General features: G+C 44.8%; 1 protein-coding gene across 3 annotated transcripts in view; it reads left to right on the forward strand.

Annotated features, from left to right (window-relative positions):
- ssrp1b (structure specific recognition protein 1b) overlaps positions 1 to 13,799 on the forward strand; it is a 20,750-nt gene extending 6,951 nt beyond the window's left edge. Inside the window, exons 12-19 of one of the 3 annotated variants that reach the window (XM_064926196.1) lie at positions 190 to 262; positions 789 to 921; positions 1,126 to 1,171; positions 1,351 to 1,468; positions 1,622 to 1,789; positions 2,049 to 2,146; positions 12,890 to 13,070; positions 13,223 to 13,796. In XM_064926196.1, coding sequence (XP_064782268.1) covers positions 190 to 262; positions 789 to 921; positions 1,126 to 1,171; positions 1,351 to 1,468; positions 1,622 to 1,789; positions 2,049 to 2,146; positions 12,890 to 13,070; positions 13,223 to 13,285 — 880 coding nt within the window. In that variant the 3' untranslated portion in view covers positions 13,286 to 13,796. Of the gene's footprint in view, positions 1 to 189; positions 263 to 788; positions 922 to 1,125; positions 1,172 to 1,350; positions 1,469 to 1,621; positions 1,790 to 2,048; positions 2,147 to 12,889; positions 13,071 to 13,222 lie in introns of all 3 variants that reach the window. The other 2 variants (XM_064926195.1, XM_064926194.1) reach the window with 2 other exon arrangements.
- Positions 13,800 to 21,522: the final 7,723 nt, after the last annotated feature.

Below are 21,522 nucleotides of genomic sequence, written 5' to 3' on the forward strand. Positions count from 1 at the left end.
ACACACACACACACACACACACACACACACACACACACACACACACACTAAACTTACACACAAACACTCACACACACATACACTTATGCATGCACACACCTTTGTCATGTCTCTCACGTTTCACTTCATCCTCTCTATCTCTCTCTCGCTCGTTCTATCTCTCTCTCGCTCGTTCTATCTCTCCACCAGAGAGGAGTATGGGAAGCTTTTTGACTTTGTGACCGCCAAGAAGCTCAGCATCAAGAACAGAGGATTCAAAGAGGTAAACATCTCACCTGTTCACCTGTGAACTACACTATTTCACTCTTTCATTAGATGTGCTTTCATCCCTTCATCCGCTGACCTGTCCTCTCTGTCTTTCTGTGTTGTGGTCCGGTAGAAAAAGGTTGGTCCTGTACAGAGGTGGGGGTTTGGTTTTAAACTGCATGGTGTGTGATTTGGGAGAATGATATGATCAGGATTGGGGGTATTAATTGCATTGCCTGTCTGTTATGGAATTGGGGTGGGAGGGAGGAGTCTAAATCTGTATGTGTTATTACTGATGATATAGGAAATTAACACCTAACTTGGTAATAAGTGAGTCAACTTTTTACATTTTGTTCACTGTGTATATGTATATTTCCCAGAGTTAGTTAGCATCTTTACATAGGTTGTCTGCGTTTTACAATTAGTGATATTGCTGTGAATTACTACAGTGCTACTATGTATTTACTATGATACTACTGTGTATTTACTATGATACTACTGTATATTTACTATATTACTACGGTGTATTTTTGTCCTGTCAGGGTATAAAGGGTAAAGATGACATGTTGGAGGACTCAGACGAGGACCAGCACGATGCCTACCTGGAGAGGATGAAAGAGGAGGGCAAGATCAGAGAGGAGGCCAATGACAGCGATGACTCCGATGGAGAGAGCGGTGAGTGACAGGAGGCTTGGCCAATCAGAGGGCGAGAGTAGTGAGTGACAGGAGGCTGGGCCAATCAGAGGATGAGATCACAGAAAAAAATGGAACGAAATGGAACTCAAATAATTGAACCGATGTCAGTCAGTTAGTTCAGAGGGTGAGAGTGGTGAGTGACAGGAGGCAGGGCCAATCACAGTTTTTTCTCTTTTCTTCCAGATGAGTCTTTTAACCCTGGAGAGGAGGAAGATGACATAGCGGAAGAGTACGTATTCGTTTTCAATCCATCACTCCCTTATCTTTACCGCTTTTTATCAGTCAATCACATTCCCTTCTCTCTTCTCATCCTGCCTCCCTCTCTCTCACTTGCCTCCTTTCTTTCACTCTCACACTTTCTCTTTCTCTCCCCGTCTCGCTCTCTCTTTCTCTTTCCTTCTCTGTCAGGTATGACAGTAAGGCATCAGCCAGTGACAGCAGTGCAGAGGGGGGAGACAGTGACAGAGAAAAGAAGAAGAGACCAGCCAAGAAGGCCAAAGTGGTGAAGGAGAGGAAACCACGCAAGGTAAAGGAGGGAGGAGAGGTAAAACTAAGTACCTCATCTGAAATGAACCCTCCCTTCCTTTCTATCGCTCAACCTCTCTCCTTATTTTTCCTCTTCCCTTCCTCTCTCCCTCCCCCTTTTCTCCCTTCTCCCTCCTTTACTCTCTCTCCCCAGAAGAAGCCGAAGGACAGTGGCGCCCCCAAGAGGCCGATGAGCGCCTATTTCCTGTGGCTGAACGCGAGCCGCGAGAGCATCAAAGCAGAGCACCCTGGGATATCCATCACAGAGATCTCCAAGAGGGCCGGGGAGATGTGGAGGGAACTGGGGAAGGAGCAAAAAGTGGTATGAAAGAGGGAGGGGGAGAGGGAGGGAGAGAGAGAGATACCAGTACTGCAATTGTCCTCCTCTCATCCTTCCCTCTTGTCTTTCTTTTGCTCTCCCTTTCATTAGTGTGTGAAAATGTAGATCATTGTAATATACATCTTGTTGACTTATTGACTATCTCTGTCTTTCTTTTTCTCTGCCCCATTCCCATCTCTTTCTCTCTATCTTTGTCTCTCCCTTTCTCTCTCCCTCTACCCTTTCTCTCTCTGTCTGTCAGGAGTGGGATGGGAAAGCGGAGGAGGCGAAGAAGGACTATGAGGTAGCGATGAGGGAGTACAGAGAGAGTGGAGGAGGATCCTCTGCCCCCTCAAAAAAGTACAGTATCATGTCCCTGTTAAACAGTTGAAGTCCGAAGTTTACATACACCTTGGCCAAGTACATTTAAACTCAGTTTTTCACAATTCCTGACATTTAATCTAGTAAGAATTTCCTGTTTTAGGTCAGTTATGATCACCACTTTATTTTAAGAATGTGAAATGTCAGAATAATAGTAGCTTTTATTTCTTTCATCACATTCCCAGTGGGTTAGAAGTTTACATACACTCAGTTAGTATTTGGTAGCACTGCCGTGAAATTGTTTAACTTGGGGTCAAATGTTGAGGGTAGCCTTCCACAACCATCCCACAATAAGTTGGGTGAATTTTGGCCCATTCCTCCTGACAGAGTGGGTGTAACTGAGTCAGGTTTGTAGGCCTCCTTGCTCGCACATGCTTTTTCAGTTCTGCCCACAAATTTTCTATAGGATTCAGGTCAGGGCTTTGTGATGGCCACTCCAATAACTTGACTTTGTTGTCCTTAAGCCCTTTTGCCACAACTTTGGAAGTATGCTTGGGGTCATTGTCCATTTGGAAGACCCATTTGCGACCAAGCTTTAACTTCCTGACTGATGTCTTCAGATGTTGCTTCAATATCTCCATATAATTTTCCTCCCTCATGATGCCATCTATTTTGTGAAGTGCACCAGTCCCTCCTGCAGCAAAGCACCCCCACAACATGATGCTGCCACCCCCGTGCTTTATGTGTAGTTGCAAACCATATTCTGACTTTTTTATGGCTGTTTTGGAGCAGTGGCTTCTTCCTTGCTGAGCGGCCTTTCAGGTTACGTCGATATAGTTCTCGTTTTACTGTGGATGTAGATACTTTTGTTCATGTTTCTTCCAGCATCGTCACAAGGCCCTTTGCTGTTGTTCTGGGATTGATTTGCACTTTTCGCACCAAAGTACGTTCATCTCTAGGAGACAGAGCGCGTCTCCTTCCTGAGCGACATGACGGCTGCGTGGTCCCATGGTGTTTATACTTGCGAACTATTGTTTGTACAGATGAACGTGGTACCTTCAGGCATTTGGAAATTGCTCCCAAAGATGAACCAGACTTGTGGAGGTCAACCATTTTTGGGGGATGATTTCTTTATATATTCCAATGATGTCAAGCAAAGAGGCACTGAGGTAGGCCTTGAAATACATCCACAGGTACACCTCCAATTGACTCAAATGATGTCAACTAGCCTATCAGAAGCTTCTAAAGCCATGACATCATTTTCTGGAATTTTCCAAGCTGTTTAAAGGCACAGTCAACTTAGTGTATGTAAACTTCTGACCTACTGGAATTGTGATACAGTGAATTATAAGTGAAATAATCTGTCTGTAAACAATTGTTGGAATAATTACTTGTGTCATGCACAAAGTAGATGTCCTAACTGACTTGCCAAAACTATCGTTTGTTAACAAGAAATTTGTGGAGTGGTTGAAAAACAAGTTTTAATGACTCCAACCTAAGTGTATGTAAACTTCCGACTGTACATACTACACTCTTACAAAAAAAGGTTCTGGATAGTACCAAAAAGGGTTCTATGCTTGCTTCATATAGTGCAATCGGAAAGTATTCAGACCCCCTTCACCTTTTCCACATTTTTTTTACGTTGTAAGCTTTAAAAAAAGTCAGCCAGCTTGGAGTTTGTCAAAAGGCACCGAAATGACCCTCAGACCATAAGAAACCAGATTCTCTGGTCTGACGAAACCAAGATTGAACTCTTTCACCTGAATACCAAGCGTCATGTATGGAAGAAACTGGCACCATCCCTATGGTGAAGCATGGTGGTGGCAGCATCATGCTGTGGGGATGTTTTTCAGCGGCAGGGATTGGGAGACTAGTCAGGATCGAGGGAAAGCTGAACGGAGCAAAGTACAGAGAGAATCTTGATGAAAACCTGCTCCAGTACTCAGAACCTCAGACTGAGGAGAAGGTTCACCTTCCAACAGGACAACGACCTTAAACACACAGCCAAGACAACTCAAGAGTGGCTTCAGGACAAGTCTCTGAATGTCCTTGTACCCGATCAAACATCTCTGGAGAGACCTGAAAATAGCTGTGCAACGACACTCCACATCCAACCTGACAGAGCTTGAGAGGATCTGCAGATAAGAATGGGAGAAACTCCCCAAATACAAGTGTGCCAAGCTTGTAGCGTCATACCCAAGAAGACTCGAGGCTGTAATCACTGCCAAAGGTGCTTTAACAAAGTACTGAATACTTATGTAAATGTAATATTTTAGTTTTTTTTAATTTATACATTTGCAACATTTTCTAAAAACCTGTTTTTCTTTGTCATTGTGGGGTATTGTGTGTAGATTGATGAGGGGAAAAAACAATTTAATCCATTTTAGAATATGGCTTTAATGTAATAAAATGTGGAAAAAGTGAAGGGGTCTGAATGCTTTCCGAATGCACTGTACATGGCTTCTACATCTACACCAAAACCTGAACTATAGACCTCGGTTTAAAAGCTGACAGTGTTTTTATATACTTTTATTTATTTTGAATCCTGTGCCTCTGTTGGGCTAAATTGCTGTGAGCGCCTCTATCTATCCCGGGATCCTGCCAGATTCCGTATAGGAGGAGAGACGAGAAAGCCCAGCTAGCCTAGCTGGCTCGGCGAGCTCAAATGGAGGCCGCTATCTAACGCAGGAACTGTGTTTACTTTGCTTTGTTCTGGGACAATGTGGACCGCGCTGACTTTCAATGTAGCAACTGCTTGCGGAGGACTACAGGAGCGAAGCAGCTACTCTTGGCAAGCAAGTAGCAAACCTACATAAGCTACTGGGGAACCCACGTCCACCTACTTTTTATTTTTCTTCCACCCCGGTAGCCGGACGCCGCTCTGGTCTGGTGGTTAGTTTCGCCACCATGTCGCGGCTCTCCACAGCCGACTGGCCGGTGCTTGGCAGGGTTACATCCCCGAAGGGCTTGCCCCCTTTCCTAGAGAACGGAACTGTTCTTGACCCAACCAACCAGCCATGGAGTTACGTCACTCGCCTTGGACGTCGAATAAGGTGTCCTCTAGCAATGGTGGTCTCCATGAGATGTTGAGCCTGGAATTGACACAGACCAAAAACAGATTTGCCGCCCTGGATCCAGAGGTTCCAGCGACTTCGTCCTGGGTGGGTCCCAATCAAGATCGGATCCGGAGGTACCTATTCTGTCTCGCTCTCCGGTAGCATCTACCTCGGGTTCAGATCCTCGGGGGCTCCCACCCTCATCAAACCGTGAAGCTGCCTGAGAGACCTGCCCATTTGACATCGCCAGCTGTCATCATAAGCAGCTCTATGGTGGGAAACATCTCGGTTCCCAAGGCAAAAACCCTGTGCAACCCAGGAGCACGAGTACAGAACATCACAAGGTTGCTTCAGACTGTTCTACCACAGATGCCGGGAGCTGACACTGTCATAGTCCATGTGGGGTCAAACGACATCAGGAGGGCTAGCATGGAACATTTGAAAACGGATTTTAAAGAACTGATTTTAGCATTAAAATAATTTCAGGTCCAGTACCATCGTTGAGCCGCGGGTGTGAAAGATGCAGCAGACTGCTGGCATTACACATGTGGCTAAAAGACTACTGTAGCTCTGCTGGAGTCACTTTTATTGATAACTTTGACACCTTCTGGAAACAGAAGATACTCTAAAGGAATGACAGAGTCCATCCATATCATCATATCAGCTCCTGGTGTAACGGTTTTCTTGGTGTGAGAGAGAGTCGGACCAAAATGCGGCGTGGCTATTGAGATTCATGTTCAATGAAAAACAAAGGAAACACAAATCAATACAAAACAATAAACGTGAAAACCGAAACAGCCTAAAATGGTGCAAACTAACACAAGACAGGAACAAGGACAATCACCCACAAAAACCCAACACCAAACAGGCTACCTAAATATGGTTCCCAATCAGAGACAATGACTAACACCTGCCTCTGATTGAGAACCATATCAGGCCAAACATAGAACTAGACAAACTAGACATGTAAAATAGAATGCCCACTCAGCTCACACCCTGACCAACCAAAACATAGAAACATACAAAGCAAACTATGGTCAGGGTGTGACACCTGGACTCTGTCCACGCATTTCAAGGCTGCGTTAAAACAATGACTGGTAAATTATCCAAGACCAGCTGTCACGCCTTGACCTTAGAGAGCCTTTTTATGTCTCTATTTGGTTTGGTCAGGGTGTGATTTGGGTGGGCATTCTATGTTCTGATTTCTATGTTTTGTGTTTCTATGTTTTGGCCGGGTATGGTTCTCAATCAGGGACAGCTGTCTATCGTTGTGCAATAGTAGGAAGACCACTTTATGCCGCTCACCCTGCACTATCAGCTCCAATGTAAATAACATGAGTAAGTCTACCTCTGATAAGCTTCCCAGTAAAGCATTAAAAACAATCAAGCAACCCATAAAAGTGCTAAAAATAGCCCATATTTTAACATATGTAGCCAAAGAAACAAGGTCCATGAAGTCAATAACTTGCTTGTAACAGATGACATTCATATTCGGACTATCTCTGGAACTCACTTAGATAATTCCTTTGGTGATACAGTGGTAGCAATACATGGTTATAACATCTACCGAAAAGACAGAAATGCCAACGGAGGCGGTGTTGCGGTCTATATTCATCACCACATTCATGTAAAGCTTAGAGACGATCTAATGTTAAATACTGTTGAAGTAATATGGCTACAGGTTCATCTGCCTCACTGAAAGCCCATTCTTGTGGGAAGCTGCTATAGACCACCAAGTGCTAACAGTCAGTATCTGGATAATATGTGTGAAATGCTTGATAATGTATATGATATCAACAGAGAAGTATATTTTCTGGGTGATTTAAATAATGACTGGCTATCATCAAGCTGCCCACTCAGGAAAAAACATCAAACTGTAACCAGGGCCTGCAACCTGGATCGAGTTAAATCATCAACATGTATTGATCACATCTTTACTAATGCTGCAGATATTTGCTTTAAAGCAGTATCCAAATCCATAGTATGTAGTGATCACAATATAATAGCCATATCTAGGAAAACCAAAGTTCCAATGGCTGGGCCTAATATAGTGTATAAGAGGTCATACAAGACATTTTGTAGTGATTCATATGTTGATGATGTAAGGAATATTTACTGGTCTGTGGTGTGTATTGAGGAGCAACCAGACGCTGCACTTGACGCATTTATGAAAATACTTATTCCAGTTACTAATAAGCGCGCATCCATTAAGAAAATGACTGTAAAAACTGTTAAATCCCCTTAGATTGATGAGGAATTTAAAAAATTGTATGGTTGAGAGGGATGAGACAAAAGGTATGGCAATTAAGTCTGGCAGCCCAACTGATTGGCAAACGTACTGCAAATTAAGAAATCATGTGACTAAACTAAAGAAAAATTAACTACACTAAGAAACAAAGAACATTTTATAAAGAATTATAGTAAAAATTACATTTTGGGGGGAAAAGTTGGCTCCTTCATTCATTGAATCAGATGGCTCGGCTCATTCACCACAAAGCCCACTGATATTGCAAACTACTTTAAGACTTCATTGGGATAGGGGGCAGCATTTTCACTTTTGGATGAAAAGCTTTCCCAGAGTAAACTGCCTGCTACTCAGTCCCAGATGCTAATATATGCATATTATTAGTAGTATTGGATAGAAAACACTCTGAAGTTTCTAAAACTGTTTAAATGATGTATGTGAGTATAACAGAACTCATATGGCAGGCAAAAACTTGAGAAAAAATCCAACCAGGAAGTGGGAAATCTGAGGTTGGTCATTTTTCAACTCAGCCCCTATTGAAGACACAGTGGGATATTGGTCATCTTGCACTTCCTTTTGGACTTTTCATCCGACCTTTCCTCTGGACTTGCCCGTGCCCCGTGAGTTTCGATTTGTATACTAAACGCACTAACAAAAGGAGGTGTTTGGACATAAATGATGAACTTTATCAAACAAATCAAACATTTATTGTGGAACTGGGATTCCTGGGAGTGCATTCTGATGAAGATCATCAAAGGTAAGGGAATATTTATAATGCTTTTTCTGACTAATGTTGACTCCACAATATGGCGGATATTTCTTTGTCTGGTCTGAGCGCCGTACTCAGATTATTGCATGGTATGCTTTTTCTGTAAAGTTTTTTTGAAATCTGTTTTCTTTACTTTTGTTTTCTTTCTCTGTTTTCTTTATATTTTGGTTAGGTCAGCGTGTGACTAGGGTGGATATGCTAGTTTTTGTATTGTCTATGGGTTTTGTATGTCTAGGGTTTTGTAGGTCTAGGTAGTTTGTGGTGGCCTGATATGGTTTCCAATCAGAGGCAGCTGTTTATCATATTTAGGTAGCCATTTCCCTTTGGTGTTTGTGGGATCTTGTTCTATGTATAGTTGCCTGTCTGCACTATTCATATAGCTTCAAGGTTCGTTTTGTTATTTTGTTAGTTTGTTCAGTGTTTCAATCTTTAAATAAAGAAGAATGTACTCATACCACGCTGCACCTTGGTCTCATTCGAATGACGAACGTGACAGTGACTTGGTGGTGACCTAACATAATCGTTTGTGGAGCTTTCGTTGTAAAGCCTTTTTGAAATTAGACACTAGCTGGATTAACGAGAATTGTATCTTTAAAATGGTGCCTAATACTTGTACAATGGAGCAAAAAAGTATTTAGTCAGCCACCAATTGGGCAAGTTCTCCCACTTTACAGGCCTGTAATTTTCATCATATGACAGACAAAATTAGAAAAAAAATCCAGAAAATCACATTGTAGGATTTTTAATAAATTTATTTGCAAATTATGGTGGAAAATAAGTATTTGGTCAATAACAAAAGTTTATCTCAATACTTTGTTATATACCCTTTGTTGGCAATGACAGAGGGCAAACATTTTCTTTAAGTCTTCACAAGGTTTTCACACACTGTTGCTGGTATTTTGGCCCATTCCTCCATGCAGATCTCCTCTAGAGCAGTGATGTTTTGGGGCTGTTGCTGGGCAACACAGACTTTTAACTCCCTCCAAAGATTTTCTATGGGGTTGAGATCTGGAGACTGGCTAGGCCACTCTAGGACCTTGAAATGCTTCTTACGAAGCCACTCCTTTGTTGCCCAGGCGGTGTGTTTGGGATCATTGTCATGTTGAAAGACCCAGCCACGTTTCATCTTCAATGCCCTTGCTGATGGAAGGAGGTTTTCACTGAAAATCTCACGATACATGGCCCCATTCATTCTTTCCTTTTACACGGATCAGTCGTCCTGGTCCCTTTGCAGAAAAACAGCCCCAAAGCATGATGTTTCCACCACCATGCTTCACAGTAAGTATGGTGGTCTTTGGATGCAACTCAGCATTATTTGTCCTCCAAACACGACGAGTTGAGTTTTGACCGAAAAGTTATATTTTGGTTTCATCTGACCATATGACCTTCTCCCAATCTTCTTCTGGATCATCCAAATGCTCTCTAGCAAACTTCAGACAGGCCTGGACATGTACTGGCTTAAGCAGGGGGACACGTCTGGCACTGCAGGATTTGAGTCCCTGGCAGCGTAGTGTGTTACTGATGGTAGGCTTTGTTACTTTGGTCCCAGCTCTCTGCAGGTCATTCAGTAGGTACCCCCGTGTGGTTCTGGGATTTTTGCTCACCATTCTTGTGATCATTTTGACCCCACGGGGTGAGGTCTTGTGTGGAGCCCCAGATCGAGGGAGATTGTCAGTGGTCTTGTATGTCTTCCATTTCCTAAAAATTGCTCCCACAGTTGATTTCTTCAAACCAAGCTGCTTACCTATTGCATATTCAGTCTTCGCAGCCTGGTGCAGGTCTACAATTTTGTTTCTGGTGTCCTTAGACAGCTCTTTGGCCTTGGCCATAGTGGAGTTTGGAGTGTGACTGTTTGAGGTTGTGGACAGGTGACTGCAACACTCAACAAAGAGCTGCAGTTAGTTTCAGAGTGGGTGGCAAGGAATACGTTAGCCTAAATATTTCTAAAACTAAAAGCAATGTATTTGGAACAAAACACTCACTAAACCCTAAACCTCAACTAAATCTTGTAATAAATAATGTGGAAATTGAGCAAGTTGAGATAACTAAACTGCTTTGAGTAACCCTAGATTGTAAACTGTCAGGGTCAAAAGATATTGATGCAGTAGTACCTAAGATGGGGAGAAGTGTGTCTATAATAAAGCAACGTTTTGCCTTCTTAAAAACACTATCAACAAGGAAGGTCCTACAGGCCCTATTTTTGTCGCACCTTGACTACTGTTCAGTCGTGTGGTCAAGTGCCACAAAAAAGGAGTTAGGAAAATTGCAATTGGCTCAGAACAGGGCCGCACGGCTGGCCCTTGAATGTACACAGAGAGCTAAAATTAATCAAATGCATGTCAATCTCTCCTGGCTGAAAGTGGAGGAGAGATTGACTTCATCACTACTTTTATTGACATGTTGAATGCACCGAGCTGATTGTCTAAACTACTGGCACAAAGCTCGGACGCCCATGCATACCCCACAAGACATGCCACAAGAGGTCTCTTCACAGTCCCCAAGTCCAGAACAGACTATGGGAGGCACACAGTACTACATAGAGCCACGTCTACATGGAACTCTATTCCACATCAAGTAACTGACGCAAGCAGTAAAATTTTATTTAAAAACAGATTAAAAAAACACCTTATGGAACAGCGGGGACTGTGAAGCAACACAAACATTGGCACAGACACATGCATATACACACACATACATGATAACATACACACTATACATACACATGTATTTAATACTGTAGATATGTGGTAGTGGTGGAGTAAGGGCCTGAGAGCACACAGTGTGTTGTGAAATCTGTGAATGTATTGTAATGTTTTTAAAATTGTATAAACTTCCTTAATTTTGCTGGACCCCAGGCAGCAGCTAATGGGGATCCATAATAAATACAAATACATCTGCATTTCTCGCTGTTTGGGGTTTTAAGCTGGGTTTCTGTATAGCAATTTGTAACATTGGCTGATGTAAAAAGAAAAAGGCTTTATAAATCCATTTGATTGATTGATTAAGATTCGATATAGAACCGAAGTTGGTTCCATATAGAATCCTGTAGGAAACCCGATGGTTCTATATGGAACCAATTTTGGTTCAGTGAGAAGAAGCCCTTGGGTTCTGATCAAAGAACTCTACAAAGGGTTTTATATAGAACCTTTACGGGTGCCATATTCATGGGTTGCATGTTTCGTCACAATATTGTTTTGAACGTTAACTTTGGACTGATGCCCGACTGAGCATTCAGTGCATTACAGCGACTTCGAAATACAATGACATTCAAAAGGAGACAAATATTTAGTAGGAAATCCTTTTGTTATAATTTCGATGTCTCCAGATTGACTTTAGATGCAGCTAGCTAGCTGGCTAAGATTGAGGAGAGGCCACTGGATTTTAGCTCGCTAATGTTAGCATTGCTAGCTATTTTTGACAAACTTTGCTAGCTAATGACAACATTGCAATCTGTCTAAAGTAAATTTGACGACATGATAATGCTGGCAAAGTTGTTTCCTACTAAATATGTGACTACTTTAGCAATGTCATTGTATTTCCAGGCACTGTAATGTAATTTAAACCTAACAGTAGTTAGCCTCTGTCCAGAATGACTGGGCTTATCACCACATTAGGGCACCACTATGGCACCACCGAGTGACGGATGTGCAACCTATGAATATGTAGCAAGCTCTAGAACCCTTTTTGGTTCTATCCAGATGTAACGGTTTTCATGCGGTGAAGGAGAGTCGGACCAAAATGCAGCGTGTAGATTGCAATCCATGTTTAATGAACAAACGTAAACACGAATCAATACAAATACTACAAAACAAAAGAACGTAACGAAAACCGAAACAGCCTATACTAGTGTAAACTAACACAGAGACAGGAACAAGGACACTAAGGACAATCACCCACGAAACACACAAAGAATATGGCTGCCTAAATATGGTTCCCAATCAGAGACAACGATGATCACCTAACTCTGATTGAGAACCGCCTCAGGCAGCCATAGACTAACGCTAGACATCCCACAAAACCCCAAGACAAAAACACACCACAATAACCCATGTCACACCCTGGCCTGACCGAATAAATGAAGAATAAACATAATATATTTCGACCAGGGCGTGACACCAGAAACTTTTTTTCTAAGAGTGTAGATACAATTGATGCACTACTTGTACATAATTTGCAGTATATATAATGTGGGGTGGTGTCCCAGACACAGATTAAGCATACTGCTAGACTAGAAATAATTTCTAATTGAGATTCTCCATTGAACATGCTTTTTAATCCAGGACTAGGTTTCTGTCACGCCTGCTCCCGCTTCCCCTCTCTGGCGCTCGAGGGCTCCCGTCATTACGCACACCTGTCACCATCATTACACGCATCAGCGCTCATTGGACTCACCTGGACTCCTTTACTTTGTTGATTGCCCCTCTATATCTGTCTGTTCCTCAGTTTGTTCCCTGTGTCAGCATTATTGCCGTTTTGTTTTCCCCTGTCCAGACGCTGTCCATTTTCATTTCCTGTTCATGTTTCATTAAATGTTCACTCCCTGTACTTGCTTCTCGTCTCCAGCGTCGGTCCTTACAGTATCATAGATTATCATGTAAGAGTTTTGCTAAACATAACAGCAAAAGGTGCATCATATTTGAAGTATTTTTGTCTGAATGTTTGCTTATTTATCATGTCTTTAATCTATCACTTCCTCTTTCTCATATGTTCAGGGAGAGAAAAAAGAAGGGAGGGAAGAGTGATGAGAAGAATAAGAAGGGGACGTCTGGTGGAGGGAGGGAGCGAGAGAGGGAGAGGACGACAGGAAACGACAGCTTTAAGAGCAGGGAGTTTATCTCCAGTGAAGAGAGCTCCTCGGAGTCAGACAGAGGCAAGGGCAAACGCAAACGCAAGGTGAGGACACATATGCACACACACACACCATGTACTTCACATATAAAACATTTTGCTACAAGTATGGCATTTCAGACAATTGTTTTGTTTAATCATGTTCACACCTCTTCTTTTACCCTCTCTCTCTCTCTCTCACCCCATCTCTCTCTCAGGGTTCAGATGAACTAGAGGAGGTGGCCTCGACCCCACCCGGTTCTGACTCAGGATCAGACTGAGGCGCGCCTGAGAGGAGAGTGAGAAAGAGAGGGAAGAACATGGAGAGGGAAAAGAGGGCAAAGTGTGGAGAGGGGTTGTGAACTCTCTACCGCCCTCCGTTCCTCTCTCTCAAACGCTTGTTCTATTCTATTTTAAAGCACAGGAATCAATATGAAGATAATTCATTCCGATGTATTCAAAAATATTCTGTCCAGGAATTGTAAAACGATCCCCCTCATCTCAGGAAGCAAAATACTGTATTTAATGATTTTAGCCCAGTGCAAAAATCCCATAACCTGACCAGTGTCATGACTACATTTCCCAGCTACACATGCATGACACTGTCTGTTAGTTTAGGCTGTGAACAACTCAGGTAAAAACCCTTGCCTGCTGTTAAATGTAGTTTTCCAGAATATTACTAAATTAAATATTATAAGTAAATGCTCTTTTCCATGTCTTGAGTGTTTTGGTGCTGACTGGCGTAAATGCTGTCTTTCATCGAACGTTACACATGTTCACAAACACACACACATGAACAACAATTTGCTATTATCGAAGCACAATAAACATTCTATGGTTATTCCACATGGTTTAGAAGGATGTGCGGTGTTGGACTGAGTTAGAGGAAGGAGGTTTCAATATACTATGGTGTGGTCAACTATGAGCAGTGCGAATGACGGGGAGGAACGGAGAGAGGGATGGATGGGGAGGGCTGTGGTTTCAATATACCATGGTGTGGTCAACTATGAGCAGTGCGAATGACGGGGAGGAACGGAGAGAGGGATGGATGGGGGAGGGCTGTGGTTTCAATATACCATGGTGTGGTCAACTATGAGCAGTGCGAATGACGGGGAGGAACGGAGAGAGGGATGGATGGAGGAGGGCTGTGGTTTCAATATACCATGGTGTGGTCAACTATGAGCGGTGCGAATGACGGGGAGGAACGGAGAGAGGGATGGATGGAGGAGGCCTGTCTTTTAAGTGTCTGTGCGCAGTCTGATACTGATGACAAGCGCTCTAACGGATATCAATTCTCTCTCCCCTCTCCTTCTCAGCCAACCACAACATCTATTTCCTCGTTCTTTCTCTCTCACACACTCCCTTTTGTTCTCCCTCTCTCTCAGTTTCTCTGCACACCCCTTCTCTCCAACCACAACATCTTCTGTATATCACAGCTACATTGTTTATCTACCACAACACTTACCCTCTTCTCTCTACATACTAGCCCTGGATTGATATAACTTTAAACAGTAGATATATTTTTTATTGTCACATACACTGGATAGGTGCAGTGAAATGTGTTGTTTTACAGGGTCAGCCGTAGTACAGCGCCCCTGGAGAAAATTAGTGTTGTGCCTTGCACATCGACAGATTTTTCACCTTGTCAGCTCGGGTATTCGAACCAACCTTTCAGTTACTCGTCCAACGTTCTAACCACTAGGCTATCTGCCGCCCTTTACATCATGTCCTTTATTCTTTTTGGTTGTTTCTCTCTCCCCTTGTCATTGTATGTTCTCCCTCCCTTCTCCTTCGTCTTCTGTCTGTCCTCTCCAGCCCTCTCGCTCTCTCCTTCCTCTCAGACCACTTACTAGGTAATCTAATTGAAGGTGTGGATGAGTTTTATTTATCAGCTATTAAGTCAATTCCCTTTCTCTCTCCATCTCTTTCTCTCAGTCTCTCCCCAGCTGTCTTTCTCTTTCTCCCCCTCTCTCTCTCGTTCTCCAATTTCTAAGGAAATCTAATAACAAGTTGGAAAGAACTTCCTAGTATCTGTATTTTCTAACGGCGCCACAATCATCATTATGAGAAATATAACTCTCTGGTGTGCATCCCAAATGGCGCCCTATTCCTTATATAGTGCACTACTTTTGACCAGGGCCTATAGCGTGTAATTTGGGATTTAGCATCTGTCCCTCTGTTAGCCCAGAGGGTTATGGTGTACTGTATACTTAACAGGGTCATGCCTTAAAAACGTACAATCCGTCGTACAGTGCTTGTAATTTGGACTAGGACACTGTTGCCACCCCCCGACACTATCTCTGACCGCTTTAATGCCCAAAAAGGCCCATTAAATTCCTTTGTTTAGCAGATGCTCTTATCCAAAGCGACTTACTGGAGCTACGAGGGTTAAGTGCTTTGCTCAAAGGCACATCAACAGATTGTTCACCTTGTCAGCTCAGGGATTTGAACCAGTGACCATTCAGTTACTGGCCAAATGCTCTTAATGACTAGGCCACCTCAACCTGAGGAAATATAAAGAAAAAACACCCCAAAAACAATATTTTGGCATTTGTTTCATAAGTCCATTGTTGAAAAATGTTTTACATGTCAGCAATCAAGTTTTCAAGATATATAACTTTCAAAACAAAGAAATACAGTGCATTCGGAAAGTATTCAGACCCCTTGACTTTTTCCACTTTTTGTTTTAAAAATCCACATCAATCAACACACAATACCCCATAATGACAAGGTGAAAACAGGTTTTGAGAAATCTTTGCAAATGTATTAAAAAGAAAAATTATAATGACCTTATTTACATAAATATTCAGAACCTTTGCTATGAGACTCGAAATTCCATTGATCATCCTTGAGATGTTTCTACAACTTGATTGAAGTCCACCTGTGGTAAATTCAATTGATTGGACATGATTTGGAAAGGCACAAACCTGTCTATATAAGGTCCCACGGTTGACAGTGCATGTCAGACCAAAAACCAAGCCATGAGGTCGAATTCAGAGCTCCGAGACAGGATTGTGTCGAGGCACAGATCTGGGGAAGGGTACCAATCAATCAAATCAATCAAATGTGTTTCTGGCTGTGCCGGGTGGAGATTATAACAGAATCAAAATCAAATCAAATGTATTTATATAGCCCTTCGTACATCAGCTTATATCTCAAAGTGCTGTACAGAAACCCAGCCTAAAACCCCAAACAGCAAACAATGCAGGTGTCGAAGCACGGTGGCTAGAAAAAACTCCCTAGAAAGGCCAAAACCTAGGAAGAAACCTAGAGAGGAACCAGGCTATAAGGGGTGGCCAGTCCTCTTCTGGCTGTGCCGGGTGGAGATTATAACAGAACATGGCCAAGATGTTCAAATGTTCATAAATGACCAGCATGGTCAAATAATAAGAATCACAGGCAGAACAGTTGAAACTGGAGCAGCAGCACGGCCAGGTGGACTGGGGACAGCAAGGAGTCATCATGCCAGGTTGCCCTGAGGCATGGTCCTAGGGCTCAGGTCCTCCAAGAGAGAGAAAGAAAGAGATAATTAGGGAGAGCATACTTAAATTCACACAGGACACCAGATAAGACAGGAGAAGTACTCCAGATATAACAAACTGACCCTTGCCCCCCGACACATAAACTACTGAGGCATAAATACTGGAGGCTGAGACAGGAGGGGTCAGGAGACACTGTGGCCCCATCCGATGATATCCCCAGACAGGGCCAAACAGGAAGGATAGGAACAGAACATGGCCAAGATGTTCAAATGTTCATAGATGACCAGAATGGTCAAATAATAACAATCACAGTGGTTGTAGAGGGTGCAACAAGTCAGCACCTCAGGAGTAAATGCCAGTTGGCTTTTCATAGCTGATCATTCAGAGTATCTCTACCGCTCTTGCTGTCTCTGGAGAGTTGAAAACAGCAGGTCTGGGACAAGGTAGCATGTCCGGTGAACAGGTCAGGGTTCCATAGCCGCAGGCAGAACAGTTGAAACTGGAGCAGCAGCAAGACCAGGTGGACTGGGGACAGCAAGGTAGTCCTAAAGCATGGTCCTAAGAAAGAAAAAAATAAAGAGAGAAAGAGAGAGAGTTAGAGAGAGCATACTTAAATTCACACAGGACACCGGATAAGACAGGAGAAATACTCCAGATATAACAGACTGACCCTAGCCCCCCGACACATAAATGATTGCAGCATGAATACTGGAGGCTGAGACGGGAGGGGTAGGGAGACACTGTGGCCCCATCTGACGATACCCCCGGACAGGGCCAAACAGGCAGTATAAAACCCCACTCACTTTGCCAAAGCACAGCCCCCACACCACTAGAGGGATGTCTTCAACCACCAACTTACTATCCTGATACAAAGCTGAGTATAGCCCACGAAGATCTCTCACCTGGCACAAACCCGAGGGGGGGGGGGCAACCCGGACAGGAAGATCACGTCAATGACTCAACCCACTCAAGTGGCGCACCCATCCTAGGGACGGCATGGAAGAGCACCAGTAAGCCAGTGACTCAGCCCCGGTAATAGAGTTAGAGGCAGAGAATCCCAGTGGAGAGAGGGGAACTGGCCAGGCAGAGACAGTAAGGGTGGTTCGTTGCTCCAGTGCCTTTCCATTCACCTTCACACTCCTGGACCAGACTACACTCAATCATAGGACCTACTGAGGAGACGAGTCTGCGTCTCTCACATGGATAGGCAGACCATTCCATAAAAATGGAGCTCTATACGAGAAAGCCCTGCCTCCAGCTGTTTGCCTACAAATTTGAGGGACAATAAAAAGGCCTGCGTCTTGTGACCGTAGCGTACGTGTAGGTATGTACGGCAGGACCAAATCGGAAAGATAGGTAGGAGCAAGCCCATGTAATGCTTTGTAGGTTAGAAATCAGCCCTAGCCTTAACATGAAGCCAGTGTAGAGAGGCTAGCACTGGGGTAATATGATAAAATGTTGTGGTTCTAGTCAAGATTCTTGCAGCTGTGTTTAGCACTAACTGAAGTTTATTTAGTGCTTTATCCGGGTAGCCGGAAAGTAGAGCATTGCAGTAGTATAACCTAGAAGTGACAAAAGCATGGATACATTTTTCTACATCATTTTTGGACAGAAAGTTTCAGATTTTGCAATGTTACATAGATGGAAAAAAAACTGTCCTTAAAATAGTGTTGCTATGTTCGTCAAAAGAGAGATCAGGGTCCAGAGTAACGCAGTGGTCCTTCACAGTTTTATTTGAGGCGACTGTACAACAATCAAGATGAATTGCCAGATTCAACAGAATATCTCTTTGTTTCTTGGAACCCAGAAGTATCATCTCTTTTGTCTGAGTTTTAAAGTAGAAAATTTGCATTGAGATTGCTAAAGCGAACACTGCCATGTTTAGTTTTGCCCAACCTGGATTGAGGCACAGACACGGTCTAAATGGGGATAGCTGAGTTGACTACACTGACTGTGCTAGTGGCAGACTCCACTAAGCTGGCAGGCTGGCTAACAACCTATCTCATTGTGGAGCTAGGGGAGTTAGGGCCCTGTCTATGTTGGTAGATAAGATGATATGACCACTCCAGCTAGGATGGAGTCCGTCATTGCTCAGCAGGCCAGGCTTGGTCCTGTTTGTGGGTGAGTCCCAAAAAGAGAGCCAATTATCTACAAATTCTATCTTTTGGGAGGGGCAGTTTTCAACCAGCGATTGAGTTGTGAGACTCTGCTGTAAAGCTCATCACTCCCCCTAACTGGGAGGGGGCCAGAGACATTTACTCAATGCCGCCAAATCTTTCAATCTGATTTACATGCTGAAACTATGTTGCGCTCTGACTGTTTCATCCTAATATCATTGGTGCCGATTTGGATAACAATATCCCTATACCTGTCACGCCCTGGTCGTAATATATTGTGTTTGTTTTCATTTATTTGGTCAGGCCAGGGTGTGACATGGGTTTTATTGTGGTGTGTTTTGTCTTGGGGTTTTGTGGGGTGTTGGGTGTGTGGCTTCGTGGGGTTATCTAGCAAAGTCTATGGCTGTCTGGAGTGGTTCTCAATCAGAGGCAGGTGTTTATCGTTGTCTCTGATTGGGAACCATATTTAGGCAGCCATATTCTTTGAGTATTTCGTGGGTGATTGTTCCTGTCTCTGTGTTTGTGTTCACCAGATAGGCTGTTTAGGTTTTCACGTTCCATTTGTTGTTTTTGTATTGTTCGTTTTTTCTTCGTCATTAAACATGTATCAAAGATACCACGCTGCATTTTGGTCCGACTCTCCTTCACCAGGCGAAAGCCGTTACAGAATCACCCAACACAACAGGACCAAGTGGCGTGGTAACAGGCAGCAACAGCAGGAGCAACAAAATCTGGACTACACAACTTGGGAGGAGATAGACAGGTGGGCAAATCGACCCAGGGAGAGTGCCGGAGCCCGCCTGGGATTCGATGGAGCAGTGTGCGGAAGGTTACGAGAGAATGAGGTTGGCGAAGCAAGCACGGCGGCGCGGAAGGAAGCCCGAGAGTCAGCCCCAAAAATGTCTTGGGGGGGGGGCTCAGGGAGAGTGTGGCAGAGTCAGGAGTCAGATCTCAGCCAACTCTCCCTGTTTATCGTGAGGAGCCAAGGAGGAGACCAGAACCAGAGCCGGTGTTGGAGGTGAGCGAAGCAGAGACTGTGAAGGAGTTAATGGGGAAATTGGAGGAGAGAGAAATGAGGGAGTTGCTGTGTTGGTGCTTTTTGCATGGAATTCGCCCGACGGAGCGTGTCGGGGATTTGATGGCACCTGGGTCAGCGCTCCATACTCGTCCTGAGGTGCGTGTTAGTCGGCTGGTGAAGTTGGTGCCAGCCTCACGCACCAGGTCTCCTGTGCACATCCCTACCAGCACTGCTCTCAAGATCCCCAGTACGCCTTCACAGTCTAGCCCATCCTGTGCCACCTCCACACACCAGCCCTCCGGTGGCAGCTCCCCGCACCAGGCTTCCTGTGTGTGTCCTCGGCCCAGTACCACCAGTGCCAGCACCACGCATCAGGCCTACAGTGCGCCTCGCCTCTCCAGCGCTGCTCCTCCTCTCCTGCGCTGCAGGAGTCTCCCGCCTGTTCAGCGCTGCCATAGCCTTCCTCCTCTACAGCGCTGCTGGAGTCTCCTGCCTGTTCAGGGCAGCCAGAGCTGCCAGTCTGCATGGAGCAGCCAGAGCTGCCAGTCTGCATGGAGCAGCCAGAGATGCTAGTCTGCATGGAGCAGCCAGAGCTGTCAGTCTGCATGGAGCAACCAGTCTGCATGGAGCAGCCAGAGCTGCCAGTCTGCAAGGAGCTGCCAATCTGCAAGGAGCTGCCAGTCTGCAAGGAGCTGCCAGTCTGCAAGAAGCCGCCAGAGCTGTCAGTCTACATGGAGCAGCCAGAGCCGCCAGTCAGCATGGAGCAGCCAGAGCCGCCAGTCAGCATGGAGCAGCCAGATCCGTCAGTCTGCCAGGATCCGCCAGTCAGCCAGACTCTTCCAGATCCGCCAGTCAGCCAGACTCTTCCAGATCTGCCAGTCAGCCAGACTCTTCCAGATCTGCCAGTCAGCCAGACTCTTCCAGATCTGCCAGTCAGCCAGACTCTTCCAGATCCGCCAGTCAGCCAGACTCTTCCAGATCCGCCAGTCAGCCAGACTCTTCCAGATCCGCCAGTCAGCCAGGATCTGCCAGAACCGCCAGCCAGCCAGGATCTGCCAGATCTGACTACCTGCCTGAGCTTCCTCTCAGTGCTGAGCTTCCTCTCAGTGCTGAGCTTCCTCTCAGTGCTGGGCCTCCTCTCAGTGCTAAGCTTCCCCTCAGTGCTGAGCTTCCCCTCAGTCCTGAGCTACCCCTCAGTCCCGAGCTACCCCTCAGTCCCCAGCTACCCCTCAGTCCCGAGATGCCCCTCAGTTCAGTGGGGTTCTGGGTGAGGACTACTAGGCCATGGTCGGAGGCGAGGGTGGACTATCATAGGACGCGAGGAGGAGGGATTAAGACATTAATAGAGTGGGGTCCACGTCCCGCGCCGGAGCAGCCATCATGGACAGACGCCCACCCGGACCCTCCCCTATTGTTTTGATGTGCGTCCGGGAGTCCGCACCTTAGGGGGGGGGGGGGTCTCCTCCTTAATCCCTCCTGCATTTTGGTCCGACTCTCCTTCACCAGATGAAAGCCGTTACAATACCAAATATGTTCTCATCTATCTGTGCCAATACTCTCTACACTCGCCAGTTTTAGCCTTAGCCAGCACCATCTTCAGATTAGCCTTAACATCGGTTGCCCTGCCCCCTGGTAAACAGTGTATGATCGCTGGATGATTTGACCTAAGTCTAATACTGCGGGTAATGGAGTCACTAATGACTAGCGTTTTTCAATTTTTCAGAGCTAATGGTGGGAGGCTTCGGTGTCTCAGACCCCGTAATGGGAGGAGGAGAGACCAGAGAAGGCTCGGCCTCTGACTCCGACCTGTTGCTCAATGGGGAGTACCGGTTGTGAAAGTTTCTGTCGGCTGAATGAGCTACACCGGTTGAGCATTCCTACAGCATTTCCTTCCAGAAGCC

This window comes from Oncorhynchus masou, chromosome 20 (genome assembly GCF_036934945.1).
Source record: "Oncorhynchus masou masou isolate Uvic2021 chromosome 20, UVic_Omas_1.1, whole genome shotgun sequence".
Taxonomy (NCBI): Eukaryota; Metazoa; Chordata; class Actinopteri; order Salmoniformes; family Salmonidae; genus Oncorhynchus; species Oncorhynchus masou.